The sequence below is a fragment of the Opisthocomus hoazin genome, chromosome 14, assembly GCF_030867145.1.
Source record: "Opisthocomus hoazin isolate bOpiHoa1 chromosome 14, bOpiHoa1.hap1, whole genome shotgun sequence".
Lineage (NCBI taxonomy): Eukaryota > Metazoa > Chordata > Aves > Opisthocomiformes > Opisthocomidae > Opisthocomus > Opisthocomus hoazin.
Window position 1 is genome coordinate 6,664,811 of NC_134427.1, and position 22,907 is coordinate 6,687,717.

Here is a 22,907-nt window from a genome sequence, read left to right on the forward strand (position 1 = left end):
CTGTGGCTGCTTTAAGTAGTCTAAAGAAATTGTGCTGACTTAGGCATTTCTTGTTAGAATCCACTCCCCTGGTTGTTGTAAAGGCTTTTCCAGTTGTGATTTGCCTTCTGTGAATGCCTTAATCAAGCTTGTGTACCACTACTACTGGAAATAGTGTGCTGACTTTTTAATGCACTGATCAGATTGGTAATTCATCATTGTTTCTTTGGTCACCTCTTTATATTGGAGCTCTTGGTCATTCCCTAACGAAGAGCTTTTGTCTTGCACCTGAAGTTATACGTGCTCCTTGTATTTCTATTATTTTAATTTATTACTCCAAATCTTACACATGTTCTGATCTTATCTTCCAAAATATTAGTATTTCCTATTTGTAAGTCATCTGCTGTTATGGCAAATCCACTAATTAGGTTTTCAGAAAAAGTCAGGTGATAACCTCTCAAATGTTAAATCTTCCTATCTATAAATAACCTTTTGTTGTTACTTAGCCAGATATTTTACTAATGACCACCTTTTGCACCTTCCACTACTGAATTAAGCGGCCATTATATCAAATGCTGAAGACCAGATAAATGAGAGAACTATTCTAGCCAGATGAAGTGCAGTATATTGCATTAACAGAAACCATAAACCATAGACTTAGTCTAATGTCTTTGGCAGAACTATAACACATAATCTTGTGTTCTGTTGTCTTCAAAATTTGTTTCAAAGGCTTTTCATACTACCAGTTGAAGACTGTCATACTTTTTTTTTCTCCAACTAATGTTTTAGTTTTTCTTATAAACAAGTTTCACCTTTGCTGTTCTCAAATGATAATAATAGTAGGTATTTGGTAATTTCAGATGGCATGTTAACTTCATAGATATTTGCGATTTGCTTCCACATCAGCTGAAATAACTTTATATTAGCTGATTTGGTATTACTCATCTGTGGTCATTTGTCTATCTCATCTTTGTTGCAAGGGGTAGTACTATTTATGTGCATTAACATTGAAGTGAAAAGTTCACGCAGTTTGGCTGTGTTGAGATTATTATACATCCCTAGCGATAGTCATTGTTCTGTTTGTAATACTGTCTTTCACCTCTCACCCCCTCCCCGTTTGTATGTCCATAACATCAGTTTCTGATTTAATCTCTTATGGTCTCCTTTTTTCGAAACTGGCAGTGTAGTTCCAGAGTGCTAATGTTTAGAGTGTCATTTGACATGGAAATCTGACCACAGATTACTAAATGCTTATTATGACCAGTTCGTCCAAAGTCTATTGTTCTTTGTAAAAGCAGAGTGTAAAATCCAGAGTATTTCCTGGATTTAAAGCCAGTGGTATCCTGGGGTGCATTAAGAAGAGTGTGACCAGCAGTTGGAGAGCCGTTCTGCTCCCCCTCTACTCTGCCCTAGTGAGGCCACATCTGGAGTACTGTCTCTGGTTCTGGGTTCCACAGTTCAAGAAAGACGAGGAACTAGGGGTGGGTGTCAAGAGGATGGGGCCAAACTCTTGTCAGCGGTGCCCAGCAACAGGACGAGGAGCAACAGGAACAAACTGAAGCGTAGGAAGTTCCAGCTGACCGTGAGGAAGAACTTCTTCCCTCTGAGGGTGACGGAGCACTGGACCAGGCTGCCCAGAGGGGTTGTGGAGTCTCCTGCTCTGGAGATACTCAGAATCCGCCTAGATGTGGTCCTGTGCAGCCTGCTCTAGGTGACCCTGCTTCGGCAGGGGGGTCAGACAAGGTGATCCACAGAGGTCCCTCCCAACCCCTAATATTCCATGATTCTGTGTTTTATTTCCACTGACCATTTCTGCTGGAAATAAGTTTCTCACTTTAGAGACTTCGGGTAGTTCTAGTCTTTGTTTCTGTTTTGTGTTTACAAGTTGCTGTAGGTCATGTAAAAAAAAAAAAAGTTTTAATGGAAGGCTAGCTGAAAATGCAGTTCTTTGTCCAGTTCCCACTTAATTGCCTGACGACTTTAAGATGCAGTGCTGAGATCAGACCTAGCATAAACTTTACTTTCAGGAGTTAAAAATCTCATCACCGTGTTCTACAGCTTCCTCAATTCATGTGTCTATATATTGTATATTGTATAATTTGATATTCCAAAAATAGGGTGTTTTTTAGCAGTTGCAGTAATTAGCAGCTAGAGTAGCACACTCAGCAAAAGAGAAGTGGAAGGCTGCATAAACATTTATGAAGTATTGAAGCATTTGTGTCTTTATGAATAAACTCTGCCAACTCTTATTTTTAATGAAGATCAAATATAATTGTAGTTTTTCTAGGCATAAACTATTCTAACATATTAACTAATTTTGTGTGTTACAGTCACAATCATTAAATGTTTCAGACCAACTTGGTGTGTATTAGATTGGACAGACTGTATTCACAGACCTTTGATTTAGAAAATGAATTTAATACAGAGCCAACAATAAATCAATGAATAAGCAAGTGTAGGATTAGAAGCAGAAAGAAAAATAATTATATTGTGTGCTGTAGACAAGATTCTGGCCTTGTATATTTGAGTGTGAATCAAGAGAAGCTGATTTACCTATGTACTTTTCAGGGTTTTAGTTGGAATGTAATTAAAATTGGTATTTCAGTCTTCTGCTGGTTGCTACTCTTACTCTGCTCCCTTTCATCTTCCACTGGAGAGAACTTTATGTATGTGTTGTGTATTATACATAATGGTTTAAATTACGTTGATGTATAATTTAAATTTACCAAGTAGTTACAGTTATGATCATCATGTAGAAATTTGAACCAGGTACTGTTAGAGGATTGTTGTGCTCTTATATCAGGTCTGGATTTAGTCTAATAAATCTAAATGTAATAGAGAACCAGGGCAGAATACCTTTTGCATTAATAAGCTGCTTTTAAACTTGAACATTTGAGAGCTTGAATGTGCATTTAACCTCCTACACTTTGTGTGAGTCATAAGTGTTTTACTGTAATATAAATCTTTTGCATAAAGTAATTATCTTCCCACTCTGTGATGGGGATTTTTATATTAACTTGAAGTCTGAGAGATGTGAATAAAATGTCCACCTACCTGCTGAGTCTAGTCTATATTTTAGTTTTGAGTTAGAACACAGACAGGTGAACAGAAAAAGAGGCATTCATCAATAGTTTTGTAAGATTGCAGTTCTTTGACCTGTTTCCCATGCTGTTGGATGCTGCTAGCAACTGTTATTAGCAGACTGAAATACAGTTAAAGACTTAAATACATAAAAAGGAAGTAATCTTTCTATCCAGATTTCCATAGTGCACTATGAAATCCAGCAATTTAAAGGCTGCAGGTTAGCTTGGACATGAAAAAAGTAAGATGAAGATTTAGCAGAAGTAGAATTCAGCTTTTAAAAATTGTTATGCCACCTACTTTCACTGTGTGATTCTCCCCTCTTTGTTCTTTCCTTACCTTACCTTAAGGTGATCCACAGCATACCGTTACATGTGTAGCAAATGGCGTATGTATCCTTGCATGACGTATGGCTAAATATTTTTTTCCTCAGGGATTTAATGCATCATGAAGACAGGAAGCACCATCCAAAATATTTGCAGAACTACAATATTTAGCTTTGTGCCGTTATGTTTCATCAGATTTTCCGTATGTGTTTACTAAATCAAAAAGAGATGACGTGTTTCTACTTGGGAAAGCCTTAAAAGGATTGAACAGTGAAGCAGTAGTCTTTCACCAGCAGCTGTCTATCTGCGTGCTGAAGATGTCATCAATAATGCACAAGAGAACATCTCTAAATTGAAAGAACAGTAGGATTGGCATCAGTTTTGTTCTAATAGAACATCATAGGCAAACTAGACAGTGATACCTGAAGCACTGACAGCATCCATTACATTGAGATGTATACGTCTCTAATTTGGAAGCGTTATGTAAACTTGACAACACTTTTACTTTTTTCTTTTGAAAGTCTGGTTTCAACTGCACTGATATTAGTATTATTTTTCTCCTGTTCTCAGAGGGTGATGAGACGGGCGTGATGGATAGTCTGCTTGAAGCCTTGCAGTCGGGAGCAGCATTCAGAGATCGCAGGAAACGAACACCAAGAGGACAAGGTAAGATCTTTCCAAAAACTCTTAGTTATAAACTAAAAGGGCAAAAGTTGTTTTGCGAAGATTTACAAATAGTTCTTACTGAAAACTATTGAGCTACTGTGAAAACTAGGCATGTTCTTCATGATCACAGAATTTTAACTTCATAGCTCTATCTTCAGATAACTATGGGCTCTGAGATATGACAAAGGTTTCTTTTGTGGTTGAAATGGCATTTAAAACATTGCTGCGTAAAGTATGTTTGTCTTCATCTTTAAAACCAGAAATATAATTAATTTATTATAGGTGGTACTGTGAAAAATATTAACTTCTTACACCAATAAGAATTTGGGCATATAGCTGATAGTCTTTTACAGGCACTGGTCTTAGATGTGTTTTGCTTTGATTGAAAGCTATAGTGTGTGAAGTCGTAAAAATTTAATTACAATTAACTAGCTTCATTTTCTTGAGGGAGACCATGGTATTGCACTGAATTTGGTCTGGTTTACTGGTTTAGTCTAAACAATTATTGCTTCCTGCAAATATGGTTTTGAGAAAATTTGAGAAGGCTGAGTAACTGCAGTGTTGCCTCTCTTCGCTTCTCCTCTGCTTATGATATGCCAGTTGCATACAGTTTGTGAAGTGCATTCACTTTTCATCAAAGATCATGATAGTGTTCTGTAATTTGGGTTTTTCATTTAAAACATCTCTTACAGTACCAAATACAGTCTTAAAAATTTAGAGTTGAAAAGTTGTAGTTATTTGGCTTGAAATCAAAAGCATATGCTGGATATGTGTTGCTAAAGGATTGGCATCATGCAGTCGTCTTATTTTATAAAGAAGTCATGTATATCTACCGAATCCTTGGTGAGCTAGGATTAGATTCATGTTGATTATTTTTTTTTCTTTTAGAGGAACAGAAGAATAAAGGCAAATCGTAATACCCTTTTCCATCTAGCTACCTAAGATAGTATATAATTATTTTTAATTTGCAATATGCCTGATCTTATGGAAAAAATAAAAATAAGTTACGTAAATTGTTCATACTAGGAAATGAATACTGCTACAGTTCCAGTATCATTCTTAATTCGGAGCTTGTTTCTGCTCTCAGATCAGAACTGAAAGAACTCCTCGATCAAAATGTATTTTTTTCCATATCTCGAGAAATATGAACGTGAGAGATGGTCTCTCTGTGTTGTGGCTTGAGGAGAGATTTGTCACTCAGTGGTAACAAAGAAAAGCTTCCCAGACACCAGAGGAGATCGCATAAAATCTGCTGCAGCTGAGAAAGTCATGGAGGTGACTCAACCCAGGTCCAAAACCAGTGTCTCCTCTGCAAAAATAGGGGGCAGAGCTAATATAAAAATCCATTTTATTTCTCTTCTGTTTCATATAGTCACTTTGACTTCTGTGTGTTTGAAATTTCGTTGTGTCAGTTTATATTCTAGTGGGGTCTGGCTTTTAGATCTAAGGAGTTGATTGACTTTGGGGAACTTTCTGTGAGAAGAGATCTAGGTTATCTGTTTCGAAGCTCTGGCCAACTGTAAGTCTTCCCATTAGTGGTTAAGACCCTTATGTGAGGTTTTCAGGGAGTAGCTAAAATTTTAGACAAGGGGCAATAAATGTTAGTGCCAGTCAAGTATCTGATTTATATCAATTTTCTCATGTGATTTAGGAACATACATGACATCTAGTCAGTAACTTTTAAAAATAAGGCTGTGACATCTTTAAGCAGTGAACTGTAACATTGAAAAAACAGGGACCATGTTTACAAAGTTCCATATCCTTAGAAAATTGAATGGACATTGCCAGTTTTCTCATTGGTACCATCAATAGACTCTGGTATTCTGGAGAGTATCATCCACTGAGATTTTACTAAACAGTCAACTCCATGCCTCCTATGGTTCAGCAGAAGGAAGAGAAAGTAAAGAAAAGCTTTGGACATAAAAAGTTCGGGAGATTTCTGGGCTTGCTGGGTCATGTGGTTGTGATTGTCAAGCATGTAGCAAATGCCATAGTACTGTCTGTACACTGCACAATGTAGGAGTTTTCTGCCCATTATTGATAGCTTGCTGCACTGTCTCTGTAATCAGCATGTGTTCTTAACACGGAGTAGAAAAAAAGAAGGCTCTGCTATTTTGAAAGTTAGACTTCTATAGCAAAGTTTAGAGCTTGAACATGTCTTGGTAGTTGTCATGGTCTGAGAAGGAAAATAATAGTTTTCTGCCTGTTTGGACACAGATTTCATTTTCGTGTGTCATTTGTGGCTGGTAGTTTAGTGAGGATTAAAAACTACTGGTTTGCTTACTTTCTGCAGTTTTATTAATTGCTTAGTAACAGGTAGCCACTACAGAAAACCTAGAACCAAAGCAAACTGAAAACCCCACAAACTTCTAAGAAAATGCCCCAAAAAGCACTCAGCAATGCAGTAAGGTCACCTGTGTACATTTTCATGTATGTGCTCTAGATCTGTCTTGTTGCAAATTTGCTTATTTTGTATGCACCTACTCAGGGTGAAAATGGGAACTAGAGAAGGTTACAATCCTCTCAATGGTTACAACCAAGAGACCATGAACATTTGGCTTTTGTTGTATTTTCTTCTGGTGGTTTCACAAAGTAAATTTTGCTCAGAGCAAGCTGTAGCATCACTACTAGTGCAGTTCTTCATCAGGTTGGCTGAAAAGAGAAAAACTCGTAACTTTCCAAAAGAAAAACCTCTGCAATGGCAAGCGTTCACTGCTAGCTTTAGGCGAGTAGGTTGGACCTAGGAAGGATCGTTTCCTTTGGATAACAGTGCTCCAGTTACTGTGTGCCTCCAAGAACCCCAGAAGAGTGTGATGCTACCAAAGATTATCCTTTTTTACAGAGGTTGTTGGTGTACCTTGTAGCATATATTTGTGCTCGTGTGGTCATGCCCTTAAAATGTTTAAAGGGTAAGAGACAGACTGTCTGGGTAAGAGATGGAGAGGGGAAGGGAATGGTGCTCTGCTCATCTAGAATGGCCGCCCTGCGCAGGGGGAACTATTCAATATCTTGCATTTTTCCTGGTGGGAAAAAAAATTTAGGTGGAATGTACAGACAGCTTTGGAAAAGGAAAACATTTTAAATATGTTTAACTACATTGTTTATGTTTGCTAAGCCTGTAAATGAAAAGCTGAACTTTAAGGGGCTACATTATAACTATAGACTTTTTCAGTAAAAATCTTCTTGTTATCAGGTCATGGAAGTAATAATAAAAAATTCCTTTCCTCCTCCCCCAGTTTTTCATTTCGTTGTGCTCTTATGTATTCTTTGTTATGTAGATTTTACAATGTGAAAAAAGTTTGTGTGATTTCTCTCTCCTAAACTTATTACTGTATCTTTATTGTTTCTGGCTACTGGATTTTAAGTATAGAGTTTGTGCTTTCAGTAGATTGCTTTGCTTATAGAGGCTATAAAATAATAATTAGAGATCAGTTTCTAGAAATGTTGCTTCATCTTCCAAAAATATACTTGCTTTTTGCAAGTTTGCCAGTATTGCAATGAGACTATAATGAAGAGTGGTATTAGGTGGCACTCATCACAGGGCACCAGCTGAAAATGTGTGTCCAGCGCTACCATTGCACCAATTATCCCTGACCTTTTTTTTCCTGGCCTTGGGGTATGATAGTGTTCAAGAAGACTGATTCAGGAATATTTTCTCTCTCATACTAGCTTAAGGCAATTTCTACGCAGAGCTAACTATTCTGCTAGGGTTCTTTCTGTTAAGCTGCTAAATTTTTTTGAAATGGAATGCAAGTTTAATGTTTTTAGAGATGTTGAGAATTAGTGTCTTCTCCTCTTCTCCTGTATATCCACACTGTTGCAGGTGTGGTTGTAATGTGTGCTATTATCTCTGTAGTCTTTCGCTACCAGGAAAGCATTGCTGTGAGGAATGTATATGCAGGTTCTTTCTGCTTTAGGTGTCTGTGTAAAGTATATTTGCCAAGTATTTGTGTGGTCTGTTAGTACACATGTTTTGGGTTATTTTTTAGTCCATGCATCAAAATCAAATCAGTACAGTGAAATGGATAGTAGGTACAATTTAGGAACTTCTGAATTTGATTTTATTAAGAGTTGCTGCACTGTGATTACTATTTCCATACTAGCAGCACACCTTGAGAGTGAAAGCGAAAGCATGAGCCTGCCTTGTTCAGTTTCAACACTGAATTAGAATCCTGTATGCAAGCCATCTGAAGCGCTGCCACTGCTTGTGTAACTTCTGTAGGATAAAAAGCAGTTGAGGCAATGGAATATTACTGCCTTTTAATGACTTTTGACAATTTTCAGATGATGTTCAGACACTTGCTTTAACTTAAAATATGCTTTTTTAACTAAAAAAAGTAGGTGCGTATTTTGTATTGAAGTTCATAAAAATCTACTAAAAAGGTTATAGTTTTAGGAATTTTGTGTCTTCTACTTGAAGACATAGCTCTGCTTAAAATTAAAGACTGACTTCTATGTTTACCTTGCATTAATTTTATTAAATTCTTGAGAGTTCGTTAGGTTTCTGGGTTGCACGATCCTTATTTATCTAAAACACATTCAAATAAAAGTCTGCAGTCAAAACATATCTGCCTTACTGAAAGCACTGTGAATCATTTTGTATGTGGCAGTTTTGTAAATAAACTGATTTTTTGTGTGTGTGTGGTTCCATCTGTCTGTGGACTGATGAGAAGATTTATCAGTGTTAAAATCCAAAAATGTGGTAGGTGCACTTTTAACAGATCATGATTTGTGCTCAGCTAAAATGGTTTTTGAGTAGCTTAGTTTACTGTCTTTCAGTTGAACACCGTGTCATCATCTTTATCATTAGGAATCTGTTATGAAGTTAGAAATATCCATGATGGACTATAAAAATGCTAGTCTCAAATTTAAAAAAAAAAAGTACATATTTTAAATGTATTTGGTCATCTTTTTAAACATTCCATGGTAAAGAACTAATCTTCCTCATTAGGTTCAGCTAGCATCTATTACTTTTTTGTTACTTGACTTTGAGAAGGTGAGTATTTAAAAATATGTTTAGGTACCTTAGTGTCATAATGGAGGTTTTGTGCTTATAGTTGGAAATCGTGGACTAATGAGGCTTACCTGTATGATCTAAGTGCTTCGGAATTATCACAAGTCTAATAGCAAGAGCTAAACAGGGATCATCAATAATAAATTCACTGGTTTTGCCATCAAGGCATTATTGTGAGATTTAAGTTTGCTTTTATTGCTAAATATAAATAGGGGTAGTATAAGGAAAATCTGTTTGTAGTACCATTCAAATCAAGTCTTAGCAAATTACTTTAGTCCAGAGAGCTCCATAAACAGTCCCAAAGCTATTTAAAAATAGGTATTTGTGGTGCAATCTGGTTTTACTGTGTATGCATTTTGGCTTATGATTTTTGTAATTAAAGGAGTAATATTAGATAGTATATTATTCTGGTGGCTTAACATGAAAGCCACAGCAGTAGCACGCAGAGGTTTTACTTGGCATTTCAGAGGAATTCTGCTTACAAGCAAGGTGAAGGAGAGGTGGTGAAAAAGGAACTAAAGCAGACTTTAACCTCCAGGTTGCTTAGACTGGTTTCTCCAGGTTTTTAGAAGGACAACACCCTGCAGCATGAAAGGAATGGAGAGGCTCTGAAAACACCAGATGAGCACTAAGTGTATGGACATAAAGACAAAAATTCAGGAATTGTATACATTTGACAAGTTGTTTTTGCCTGTGTCATTGTGTTAATTGCCCTTCTCTGGAGCAAGTATTGAAGGCTGATCAATTGTCTTTCAGATTGGTTCTTTGATCCTTGGTAGGCAGGAGCTTGCTCCCATGTTGACTGTGTAAAGTATTTAGAAATGTTTGGCAAATTGGACAGACCCAGAGAAGTGGTATTGTGAACTCCTGGCTTAGAAATAGACAAAGTAGCAGCAATACATACCAAGTTGCTACTTGCAACTTGATATATTTTTTTTTTCCAAGACAAGAACTTCATCTGCATAAATGAAAATATGCCATGAAATGGCAAAGACATACACACATTCTAAAAATGTCCTTCAAAAAGATGGTGCTGTATATTTATTATTAATTACATCTGAGTTTGTCATTCATCTAAAGCATTTAATAACTTACACAAGGCTGAGGAGAGTAATACGCCCCTTAGTGGAAGTGCTTGAAAATGTGTTTCAGCACAGTATGAAAAGTATTCTCTATAAGTTCTAGCATTTTAAAAAATTAACACTGATGTTACTTTATTTATCAAATTGTCCTAAGATACCAAAATAGCAAGTTCAAATTTTTTGTGACTGAAGACATAGCAAAATGCCTGCTTTGTTTTGAAGTATAAACACAGTGCCCATCAATGATGATGAGGATTACATGGATGTACTGAGGATTATTCTGCAGCCTGATGACATTTGTACGTTGCAGCATACAACATCTGAGTTTACGGCAGCCAGTTGCAGGACTCTGCCAGTTGCTTCAGACTTTGGGACTGACTGTTATATTTGTTTCTTTAAAGCTGTTTTTGTCTGTTTTATCACAGGGCTCTGCAGGTATCCAGAATGGCCGTGGAGTTTATAGAGAGCGTATATTGTGGAGTTTCTTTTTCTGAGAGTTGATGTGGCACAGTTGCTTCTGGAGCTCTTAAAAGGCTTTAGAATTCCAAATGCCTGTTTGAATGTCCTATGTTGTGAAATAGATTTTTTTTAGAACTAAAACAAAGCTTTTCTGAGAACTAAAGAATTGTTCATAGTAACCAGCCTGTCAAAAAGAGTAATCCAGGAGGAGGCTGCCAAGTTCACATGATGATGATGAGGTTTAGATGAGTTGGAAGTCACCCGGAGTTCTGAATTTTTGTTTTTAATTCACGCTGAATCTGAAACTGTTCTATTTTAATGAGGCATGTCTTACTAGTTGTTAAGCTCTTATCTATTTACTTTTACATTTTAAGTCCCTGATCCTGAAAAAAAAGTCAAGGTGACTTGAACGTACTGTACCATCTTTTTCTTAACAATTTTCTCCAGCAACTTGTTCATGCATTTTTTACACTACTTGACCTGAAGTACTTTTGCCCTGAAACAAGTCTTTTATTTTTCAATTACAGTAGGTGCTCCATGTTTTAAATGTCTTATCTGGGGGAAGGTCTGTTAATAGCAGTCTAATGGATTCCTGCCACACCGCTGCCTGTTGTATTCTGAAGTCAAACAAGCGAGGGGTTTAAAAGAGGGTGTTGGTGCTATTACGCTTCCTTCATTGGGTTGTCTTTATCTGAATGTCTGAAAGTTCTTTATGGAGGTGGGCAGTGCTCCCCCTTCCATCATTTAACAGATGAGTAAACAAATGCTGTAGTTCTGCCATCTTTCAAAGCCAGCATACCTAGCACTGGTGCAGAAAGAGCGGTCTTGCTCTGGCAGCCTATTTTTTTTTTAAAGCTTGTAATAAATTCAATGATTCAGTTTCACTTTGTGGCTAGCCCAAACTGTAGAGGGTCCGTTCTTCACACAGCAAGCTGTATAGAAGTCCAGAGTATATCGCCAGCAGAAGTAGGCTACACAGCCAGCCAGTCTGAAGCCAGCCAACTACCAGTCAGTTTTCTAAATGCTCTGTAGAGTTGTCTGAGGCAGTCCTGATCCCAGCCCACTGAAGATCTTTGGAGGCTCTGAAATATGGCACTAATGCAGCTCTGTTGGCGTCTGAGTGACCTGCAGCATAGCAAAGGCAAGTTCCCCTATATGCAAAAGACCCAATAGGCATTGCTTTCATTTTCATTATAATAGTTGAAGGAATAAAAAAATATTGTGTGTGTGTCAAGAAAATAAGTTAAAAAGCATTAAGTAGTGTCATTTTTTACTGGTCTTTTAGGAATCTTGAAATTGTATTTGCATGTAAGTTTTCTTGGGGCTTAGCATGGAATGATGCATTATAATTACAGTGAAACTAGAAAAATGTCTCTGCAGTATTCAGAGTTTAATGCATTTTTGTATACAGAAATACCTGGAAAGAAAAGAGTTGAAATATTCAAACCAGATACAACTGTATAGTTCTCTACTGTCTAGGGAAACATTCAAACTACTGATGTGTGTTAGGGGAAAATAAAGCATCACTTTCAATTTAGGAAAGGGTCATATGCAGCATAGAACATTTTTAAGCATGGCGTCAGATTCTGTTAGTACAGTGTTTAAAGGGGAAAAAGAAGCTTGTAAGAAATTTAAAATACTACTCTGTTAGAGTATTTATAAAAACAGGTGGAATTCGTTTTTGTTCAGTTGAAGGAATCATTCTAGGTAATGAATTGGCTTAATCTAAACAGAGGAAAAGTCCTTACTGAGGGGCAGATGCCGGGGTGAGTGGCAGAAATGCCTCCACCAGGCACTGATGAATGTAAACACAGCAATTATGGGACTTGCTGGATACTGTGCTTGTTCCAGACCCTGGGCGATTGCTGCATATTGCAGCTTCTTCCCCTCTGGAGCAGACCATGTTTCTGTCTCCTTGGAGCTTAAGTAGCTTGCTTATTTCTTGCAGAGAAAGAGAAATCTTGTTTTATTTATGTTCAGCTTGTTCCTTGCATACCTTGTTGAGATTTATTGCACGGTGGGTTTGGTGATGCCTTTGTAATGGCCACCTTCAGCAGTTGGTGGAATGCCTTTTTCAGATGAGTCAGCTGAGACTCATTTGAGGGTATTACTATTTTTCTTCTCAAAAGTTTCACCAACAGGGAAGAAACTTATCTTTTCAGTTGGATTTGGGGCTTTTTTTAGGCGTGTTGTTTGTTGTTGTTGTTTTGGGGTTTTTTGGTTCTTTTAGGTTTTTGTTCTACGTAGGATTCCGTACGTTAGTTTGTGGGAGAGCTGAGCAGTTTAGGTGTGTATTAATCCCTTATAAAGACTTGTCTGTCAATATTCTATTCTGTTCACTGACTTATGTAATTCACATTTAACTTAATTTTTATAGAAGACTGTTTCTAGACAAACAATTTCTGACAAATATGTTGTAACTTACATGATAGTGGTCAAGTTTCAATGTTCCTATTAAGATTTTAATGCAAAAGAGCAATTTTTAATGTATTTTTAGCGTACTGTAATGAGTGATTAAGCTACCAAACTGGAGAGTGCTATTGCAAATACAAGATCAAAGAATGGAAGTTAATGATAGATGACAGAAAATATCATGAAACAGAAGAATTTGCCTGTGAAAAATTAGAATAGTTTAGCTGAGGAAGCAAACTAGTCTCAGTTATAGATAAGATTTTATATGATCTATGTTATTTTCTTCGATGCTTAAACTTTTACTATTATTATGATGTTAATTAGAGGCATGCTACCAAAAAACATACTTTGATCTTTATACGCTATTGCAAGTGGAAAATTTGACCAATTTTGGGGTACAGAGTTTATAATATCAACTCAGCCTGAATTCAGTTGCTTTTATGCTTCTAGAAATTTTGGAGAAGATAATTTTAGGGAGCTATTTGTTTTGTATTGGCAAGTTGTTGGCTAGTTTTATGCTCTGTTTTTTTGCATCATTCTCCAAAGCCTCTTTGGCCAGTCACTCATAATATATTGGGCTTAAAAGATACAGGTCTGACTTTGCATGGCAATGCACTGTGTTGGATTACATTTCCTACTGTTGTGCTGCAGGCAAGTGTAAATTTCAAGGAGCATATTGAGACCTGGTCAGTCCACATTTTTCACACAACTTCATATCAGTATCACTATTACATTTCTGAAGCTGTAGCACAGGTGGTTCCTCTAATTATTGTGCGTGATTGCCTTAACATAATGTAGCTGAGCTGTTACCTTTGTCATAGATGTAGTTCCAAAATTGCTCTCACATCCTGAAAACTATCTGTGCTAGTTAATTGTAATACATTTGTATTGCCAGATTGTTTCAGTTTGAATACTCTTACATTTTAAAGGGTGCTACAATTAGGGTGAAGTTATTTTTAATGATGAATAAAAACAGGTGTGAGATATTGATGGTATAGGTTAATACCAATTCGAGTAGTGAAGTATATTAAGTCTCATTCTAAATCCTACAATGATCTAAGTTCTGTAAAAATAAGACACCAACCTTGAAAGAGTTATATTTGTTTAGTCCTCTTCAAAACATACTGCAGAAGATAATGTTTGAAACAATTTGCTGTGTTTTTGTCAGTAGAAGCTCTCTGCATTTCTTTTTTGAAAGTGTTTCAAAAAAATGATTCCTTTTTTTGGGGAAAAAATTGATATAGGCTATAAGATTTTGTGAGAATATTACAACTAGTGTATCTAGCAGTGTGCGCATTAGCTCATCCTTTTTTACCCTCTTATGGAAGTATATAACATAATATGGTTATTTAAAACCTACATACATACTGTACAGTGTCTTCCAGATGGTTGTCTAAAAGTAAACAAGATAGTGGAGTTCTTCAAGTAAGATCTATATTTTGTTTTCTTCTCATTTTCACTGTGATTTCTGTTTTTTTTTTCTTCCATTAATGCATTAGCTATTTCTTCTGTTATTAAAGAGGATTGTATTTAAATAATTATGTCAGATATTCAAAATTATACAACAGTTTCCATATGCTTGTAACTCCATTAATATATTACTGGAGTCGAACATCAGCTTTTCTGCATTTTTTCCTACAAATTTAAGCTACAAAGAAAAATAGACATATCACACTGAAATAGGGAATAATGTTCCATAATTGTGAGGATTTTTTTTTAATTTATTTTAAAGTGAATAGATTTCTAAAATAATAGGAAAAAATCTCTTAATGACAGCATTCCTGCAGGAGCTTATCTTCCACAAGTGTTTACAGTGAGTTTTTTTTGGAGACATTGGAACTGCAGTGATATCACTGGTGGCTTACAAGACAATGCCCAAGGTGAAACTTCACCACTTATCAAAGGATGTGTGAAGAAGGCTCTTGGGCTGAAAGGTTCATTAGGTCACTCTATAGAAGCTGTCAGTCAGGCTAAGCAGACAAGAGAACATATGTGGTGTTTTTCCACAGTAAAAGAGGATAGGAGAAATAAACTAACTTTAAGGGGGTGCAGCATGCTCCTTCTGTAATCAAGTTACATTGTCAAATTATGTAGCTTTAAGCTTAGCAAGAATTATGGATAAAATAGAATTGGATGGAGGACACAACTTCATAGAGCACCATTTGAATTTGGAGTAAGTAGACTTGAGAAAAAAAATGAGTTTCACGTTGCTGGGGGCTGATTAGAGTCTAGCAAGGTGTTGAGACAGCTATTTGGAAATTATTAATGTTTTCCTAACAAAAAAAAAAAGGATATGTGATGATTCACTTCTGAAAAAATGTTTTATCACTTTTATCAAACATTCCAAAGATGCTTCGTAATTTCTTTATGTGTAAACATTCCTCATTACAAGGTGGATTTGACAAAAGCATATTTTTAAAAAAAATCTTCCTTACTAGAATGAAAGTCTTTAAGAGATATTTAGTAGAAGTTTTGTTTCTTCTCACAGTGGACAACCACTCTGAAGGAACCTAGAATTATGTTCATCGGGGCTTTTGAATATTTATTTTCTGTTGAAGTAAGATGGTCTATTACTAAGGAGTATATATTTCAGAAAAAGATTACATCTCTTCATTGAAGGCAATCATGATTTTCTTTTAAAGAAGTAGCAACGTGTCATCTAAGTAAACAGTTTGAATCTGTATCTGTGTCGTGCTTAAACTTTTTAGGAAAATCTTTGAAAATGTATTGTTAAAGCATTGGAAAGTTTTGTAGCAGTGATGGGAGAGAACTGGGGGGTGTGTATAAGCTTTTAAAAAGCTGTTTCAGCAGTTTTCTGGAATTGCATTTCTGTTCGAGCTCTTATTGTTAGAAAAGTAGTTGAAAGGATGAAACATTCAAAGACAAAGCAATCTAATGGAACATAAAACCTGTAGAGAAATTGTTCATCACTGTGTGGAGATACAGCCCAAGGTCTGCAAAAATTTCTGTAATTCTGGCCATGTAAAGTATAATAGAGGATGAAATTACTTCACAAGAGAGAAAAACATAAAAACGTTTTGTACTTGATTGAATATCGGTTATCGGGTATTGAAGACATATTGGGACGACATGATGGGACACACAAGTGTATGTGTGGGTGAGCCTGTAGAGAGGGACTGGCGTGACTGCATAGCTGACTGCGTCAGTCGATGCTAAGGCCATACATTTGCAAGTGGCACCTGTATATTTAAATATCCACTGACACATTTCTCTCCTGCCATATGTGGGTAAGATGGTGTGTGTGAGAGAGAGGGCACATACACGTACATTCTGTGATTCTGTGATACAGATTTGCTGGTACATCCTGAACACCTTCAGTACACTATAGTCTGTTGGTTTTTTGTTTGTCTTCCAAAATGGCATAAATGATGTGGGTTTTAGCTTTGCTGGCATATCACACGAACATTTCATGTTCAGAGAGCTTTCTGAAATGATCTGTATGACTTTTTTTTCGTTGAAGCTTCACGTATGATTATTGCTGGTAGTTTTCTAGATACAGGTCATTAGATGCCATCCTTTGTAGGTTTTGTTGTCCTGGAGAACTTTGGCAAATAATGCTCTACAGTTTCCTGTGATTGCTTCATACTTGCTTTGTCTACATATCTGCAGTATTATTTGCTTTCAGGATGAATACAATAAACGCTCATAAATACAAGTGAAACTTAACATTAAACAAATTATTATAGGGCAGGGGAGATGACTAACAAAATACAAAGCACCTTGTGTTTCTTAATAAGCAATCGCTCTTCTTCTGTTTGAAACCTCTTAGAGCACCACATTTATTAAGCTGACTTATAGGCAATTCTTCTCTTCCTTGTTTTAAGTTTGTAGGAATGTTTAGAAGTAGCTGAAATCCTGAACTCAATTATTTGATTACATAAACAGTGACAAATAAGGACTGAATCTGAACAGAAGTTCCGTTTCCAAAAAAAAAGCTAATCTTTTATCTACAAATCAAATTAACAGCTGGTGTTCTGTAATGATTGTATCAGAAATTGAAATACAGAGAGTGCTTGAGTTTATCTTGCTAAAAATGAGCTTAGAAATTTGATGGTTGTATAGATGTAGGTGGTGAAGTGATGTGATCTTGAATGATAGTAAACAGAAACAGTAGAACTAGGTACTTGAAAGACAAGTAAGTATTGTCAAGCAAATTCATTATTATCTGTTGAAGAGCAGTATGTGCATGCAAATTATGATGCCTTGCACTGGAGTGACCCTTATGCTCCGAACCACAGTTCATTTTTAGAATTGTTGTGGGTAGTAGGAGAAAGAAGGTCCTCTTAAGCTTGAAAAGATTTTGGTTTTCTCTGAAATGCAGAGAGGACTGGAGACTGCATATTCTTACTCCTCCTTTCTGTACTCTTTCAAAAGAAACAAATGTTAATCTATAAAGAGCAGATACAGAACTCTTAAATTGGTCACGTATTCTCCCACTGCATTTTTTGTTTCAAGTGCCATCTTGAAGCTTTCTCTGCTTAGCCAAAAAGCAGCTCCACCTCTACAGTATTGTGTTGCCTTTGCTTTTATGAGTGCTGGTTTCACAAGTCGGTAACAAAGGAAGGAGATGGTTCAGAGAGGTCCAAGGCAGAGTTACAACAGCAACTCCCCCATGGTTACCAAGCACAGAAGATTTGTGTTTCTTCTTTAACTTTTCTTGCGTTTGTTACGTATGCCCTATTCCAGCAAGAACACTTTCATGCCACTGTAAACTGAAAGATAAACATGGCTTTGTGTTTCTGCAATTCTGATTTTAGATGGATTTTTTTCGCCAGATTTATCTTATAGATTTTAATATCTTTGTAATGTTCTTTTTTTTTGAGTGAAATTCCTGTTCCCCAATAATTTTTTCATAAACTTTGAACTTGATATAAAGTACAAAAAATACTGGAGAAGATGCGTATAGGACTGCATAACCATTTGATTTCCATCTTCAACTCTAGTGGCCTAAGCTTTTTTTATCTGTGTATATGTATATTTTTTTAATGTTGTCTTTTTTAGAAGAGGCTTCATCTTGAGCAATTAGGATAAAAAAAGTTGTATTTGCTGTTTTTTCAGTTGAAATTTTTAGGATGAAATCTCTCTAATAGTTCGCATTTACTATCAGTATTTCAAGTTAATTATATATAGTATAGGCTCTGGATTTAGCCTTCTGAAAATTATTCAGTACGAATTTACTGTAATGATGGGCTAATTAGTTAAAGTTCACTGAGTTTAGCTAAACATACAGTGTTTGATGTAGAGAGATAAATCTGTGGTCTGTCAACCTTTTCAGACATAATCCTACTTTCAACATTATCTGACAGGTAGTCAGCCCATCAGGCCTGAGGATGTGCTCCAAAGCAGCTCATCTCTTCACTCTTCACTAGTTATTTATCTTATGAAGCATAATTCACAACTGGCATATGGAAAGTGGGGAGGACCCAAGGAAATGTTCCAATCCCTCCTTTCCTCCTTTCATGTGGTATGAAATGGTTTGTAGATGTGGCTGCAACTCACACGTTTGTGTTTCAGGATTCTGTTTCCAACACACCCAAACGTAATGTTTTGGTTAATGTAAACTATGTTTTAGGTCTGTATATTCTGATTAACTGTCCTCTGTTGTAAATAATATTTTGCAAGAAGTTCTTGTTACAAGCATCTTGTCACATTTTGCATTTTCGGGATATTGCCTGTTTCTGAAAGATCTTAATAATGTCTTCACAGGAGAGTTATTCGCACTCTTTAGCGTAGTAAGTTTTGTTGATTCAACTGGTAAACTAAGGTATTGGTAGATTTTATTTTCTTTGAAAGGAAAATGGTGAGTTGTTTCTAAATATCTGTTGTTGCTGCAGGCATACAGAAAAATGGGTTTAAATTGATTGTTTACCAAAGACTGCGTCTGTCAGTTAGTAGATAGAAGTCATAGAAACCAAGGTACAGGGTGTTCAAATTCATGTGTTGATGGATGCAACACGCTCACTCCATGAAAGCCACTTGCTTGAGAGAGCATTAAAGTACCCGGCAGCAACCCCTTTTTTCATTAAGCTGCTCAAGTAGTTTGATCCAGAAGGAACTTTATCCTTGGACATAGAAGAGAATGAGGCATTTAAAAAAAACCAAGAGGACCCACAAATGTCGTCTTTAACTCCACAGAATTTCCTAACCATTCATTGTAGAAGTTTCAACATTTTAGCAAAGAAATAAATTGGGGACAACCATTATGGTTTAAGGAGAAAATGACCTAGTCTGGATTCTGGTTTACAATTAAAATTCATTTTAAACAAGTGAATAACTGATCTGAATAACTTGTACAAATTGAAAGCTTATCCTTTAAATATGTGATGGATCTGTAGGCACATGAACACTACAACATAGAGCTTCAAAACTGACCCTACCTCTTTGTTGTCTACAAATCTTTTAATCCATATTCGTGTTTACTGTGCACTTGGAGAAGTCCATCTTTTCCTGTGCATGTGCTGTTAATTTGCCTGTCATTTGTTCCAGTCATGGCCAATGTTTTTACCCCGTTGAGAACAGCTTGCAATTGTGTTGTCTTTGGTTTTACATTTTCCTCGGCTAAGAAGCAGCAATGGAAGCCTTTCTGTGCAAACCTCAGCCACAATAACATACTGTTTTATACCAGAAACATAAAAGGAAGATTATTTAAAAAAAAAAAAAAAAAAAAAAAATCTAACCACACTTTTGAAAACTTTCCAAGCCAACAGTTTTCTTACAACTGTAGACTAGACAAATAATTGGTAGTGTGGACCTCATCGTTCTTGTATAACCCCATTTTTTGTCATGAAAATGCTAAACTAATTCTTAAACTGCTATGTATATTTGTACTTTTACTGAATCTTAGGGACTGGTATGGCAGGTACTCACATACAGATGAAGTTACTTCTTCGTTATCTGTTATACTGATTACAGTATTAAGTGTTCTTTTTCAAGTGCTGTATTTTGATATAAGAACAATGGATGTAAGATCTAATCCCATTTTCAGAACTAATCTTCTGGATCCATTATTTTGAATATTGTACAGTTATATGTTTGCAGGTATGCAGTCTTTATATGCAGAAAAATTCTAACTACTTGGTAATAATATATCTGTAGGGAAAAAACAGGTTTTTTTAAATGGCAATCACTTGATACTGCTTTTGCTTCTCCTGCTGTGAGTCCGTCTGTCCTACTAGAAGCATCTTGGTCTTTCGCGAATCTGTTTTCCAGATTAATGAAATAGCAGAAGATTTCATTTTGCTGTAGCCCCTTGCCTTTTAAAGGCATAGCCTTTTAAATGTCCAAGTAATAGCGTGTATGAAAAAATAATTTTAAATAGAATTGCTTGTTTGGAGTCGGTTATAGTCTGGTTAACATAATAGGATTTGAATGCTATGCAGGAAAAAAACAGGATTGCCTTCCTTGAGTAGAATCTTTCGAAGTGCTGAAATAGCAAAGGCATCTGAAGTCAGGGTTCAAGCAATGTCATAAGCAGTCCTGGGGTTTGGCAGAAGGCTCTAGGAAGCTTTCGTAGCGCTTGTCCATATGATGCCCGCTTGGTCCACGTGTCCATGGATACCACTAGGTGGTACCATTCAACCTCCCTTTTTGAGGACATAAAAACTGACTCACAATCAAAGAGTGTTTTAAAAGCACCTAAGTAAAGATTTTTTTTCTTTTTGTCTGTGTCTGCAGAAATAAATTACTACCTGCTTGGTTGCAATTGTTTTTACTAAAATAGGCAATACAGTCTTATACTGCCACCAAGATTATGTATACTGGGAATAATGCAAACTTTCAGGTGTGCTCACTCTGAAGTTTTCTGAGTATGTGTCCCAGTTGCTGTCTCAAATCCACTTTCATAATACATAATCACTTCTCAAAAAAAGGATTCAGGCTTTTAATATAAACTAAATTTTTTGTATATTTTTGAACCAGTAGTGTCAATGAAGGAAAGAACTAAAAATATATTTTTAAAAATAAATTTTTATTTATCTTAATTCTTTTAATAACAAAACAGTAAATGAGTCTTGGAGAAACCATCAATTTCAAACTATGATTGTGAATAAGGGATAAAACTTCTTTTTTTTCTAAGCTGATGTGTTTGCTTGCGTTGTCTTATACTTTAGCTTTTATACATGGATGCTTTTATGCAGTGATTAATCTTTTAGTACTGTCACAAGGCCATGCTAATTCTAGTTTCAAAAACCTGAAATGTATTACTATAAATGGAGATTTGTTGTGAAATGATACAACAGCAGTAAAAACAATCGCACCTTGATATTGTGGAACACCTAGTAAAACAAACAGGTAAAGTTTGTTATTGTGCATATTTTTTATTATTGATAGTAATGATTATAATAAAAGGTTAGCAGAACAGAGAACTTTTACATTGGTAATGGTTCCCTATCCCATATTTTCTCTTGTGTCCTTGACTTAGCAAACATGAAGCTTTTCGTGTTGGGATCTACACAATGCAGCTGCAGACAGCAGGGGGAAGAGTTTGGTCAAATTGCCACTGCAACAAACATCTATAAAACAAAACAAAAAAATGTACATTACCAATGACAAATCAAAGCTGAAAGTTTGCCTTGCCTGTTGTCATTCATTGCCATTCATATTTAGAAAGCAGACTGCTGTGATAATTGATTTGATGGTCCAGCTTGAGTGGAAGCACTTCTGGGCATAGCAGGCCTCAGAGATGCCAAAAAAGAAGAAAAGGTGGGAATGAAATAATGCACTACTTTCTCCTCAGAGGCATGTGGCCCAGTTTTTGAGAACAGAAAAACATGCTTTAGAAGAAGGACAAAAAAAACTTAGTAACTCAGTAATAAATACAAAAATGACCATATAGCCTCAGTCAGATGAAAATAGGCATTCAAACAGAGACAATGAGTGTACATATTTTACTGGCAGGTGAATAATAGGAGAATGCTGTGGAAATAATCTGATTTTTAACGGACTCTGTCCATAGGAGTACCTTTTTTACTTTTTTTTGTGTGTGTAATGATAAAAGAGGTTCCCTTTCCTTAAAAAAAAAAAAAAAAAAAAAAATCAAAAAAATACACAACCAAAAAAACAACCCTTAAATTTTTTTAAGCTTTTTGAAGAGGAATTGATAGTTTGGAAGAAGGAAAAGAAAGCAATTATTGAATTTGAAGGCAATATATGTGCTTGGATTATCTGAACTCCTATTGAGTTTATTTACTTCAAGCAATAGGTGATAATGAGGCTTGTGTCTGTATTTTAGACTAGGGGATAGTGTTCACCCATAGCCTCCCGCTGATATGAATAACTTAGGACACTAAAGTGCTAGTTGAGGAAAAAAGTAGATTAAAAAACTTTTGAATTCAATGCTTGACCTCTTAATCGCAACTGCCAGCTCAACTGTGCACCCTGCCATCAATTTAAAGAACCAAACAAAACTAGATAAAAGACCTAAGCCATCAAGACACATAACTGTAATCAGAACTGGTTTGTCTTCTGAGTCATGCTTATTTACTTGCAAAAACCATGTGATCCTTCAACTTTGCTGAACTCTTTGTATTCATAGTCTTAAATCTTTTATACACAGCAAAGCAGAAGTAACTGAAATTTAATAGTAAAGATTAAAGAAGAGGAGCTTGATGAAATAGCAGGAGGTTGTAGGTATACTGTTCCAGGTCATACAGAAACATTGCTGTCTCTGAATTTTAGTTTTTGTAACCGCCTTGCCTGCCTCAATGAGATAATAGTTGGTGTAGGCATGCAAAATATTCTAGACATATAAAGGAAACTCTGTAAAAGGCATACCAATTTATCAGGAGAGTATTTCAAGTTTTCTTGTTTATCATGACTTTTTAAATTCCTTTTCTATATACTGGAAGCAGAAGCTCCGAGTTTAATCGG

At 36.0% G+C, this 22,907-nt stretch overlaps 1 protein-coding gene across 4 annotated transcripts in view; it reads left to right on the forward strand.

Annotated features, from left to right (window-relative positions):
* DIAPH2 (diaphanous related formin 2) overlaps window positions 1-22,907 on the forward strand; it is a 245,851-nt gene that overhangs the window by 176,718 nt on the left and 46,226 nt on the right. For all 4 annotated transcript variants that reach the window (XM_075435212.1, XM_075435213.1, XM_075435214.1 and 1 more), the window contains one exon: window positions 3,957-4,052. In XM_075435212.1, coding sequence (XP_075291327.1) covers window positions 3,957-4,052 — 96 coding nt within the window. The remainder of the gene's footprint in view (window positions 1-3,956; window positions 4,053-22,907) is intronic.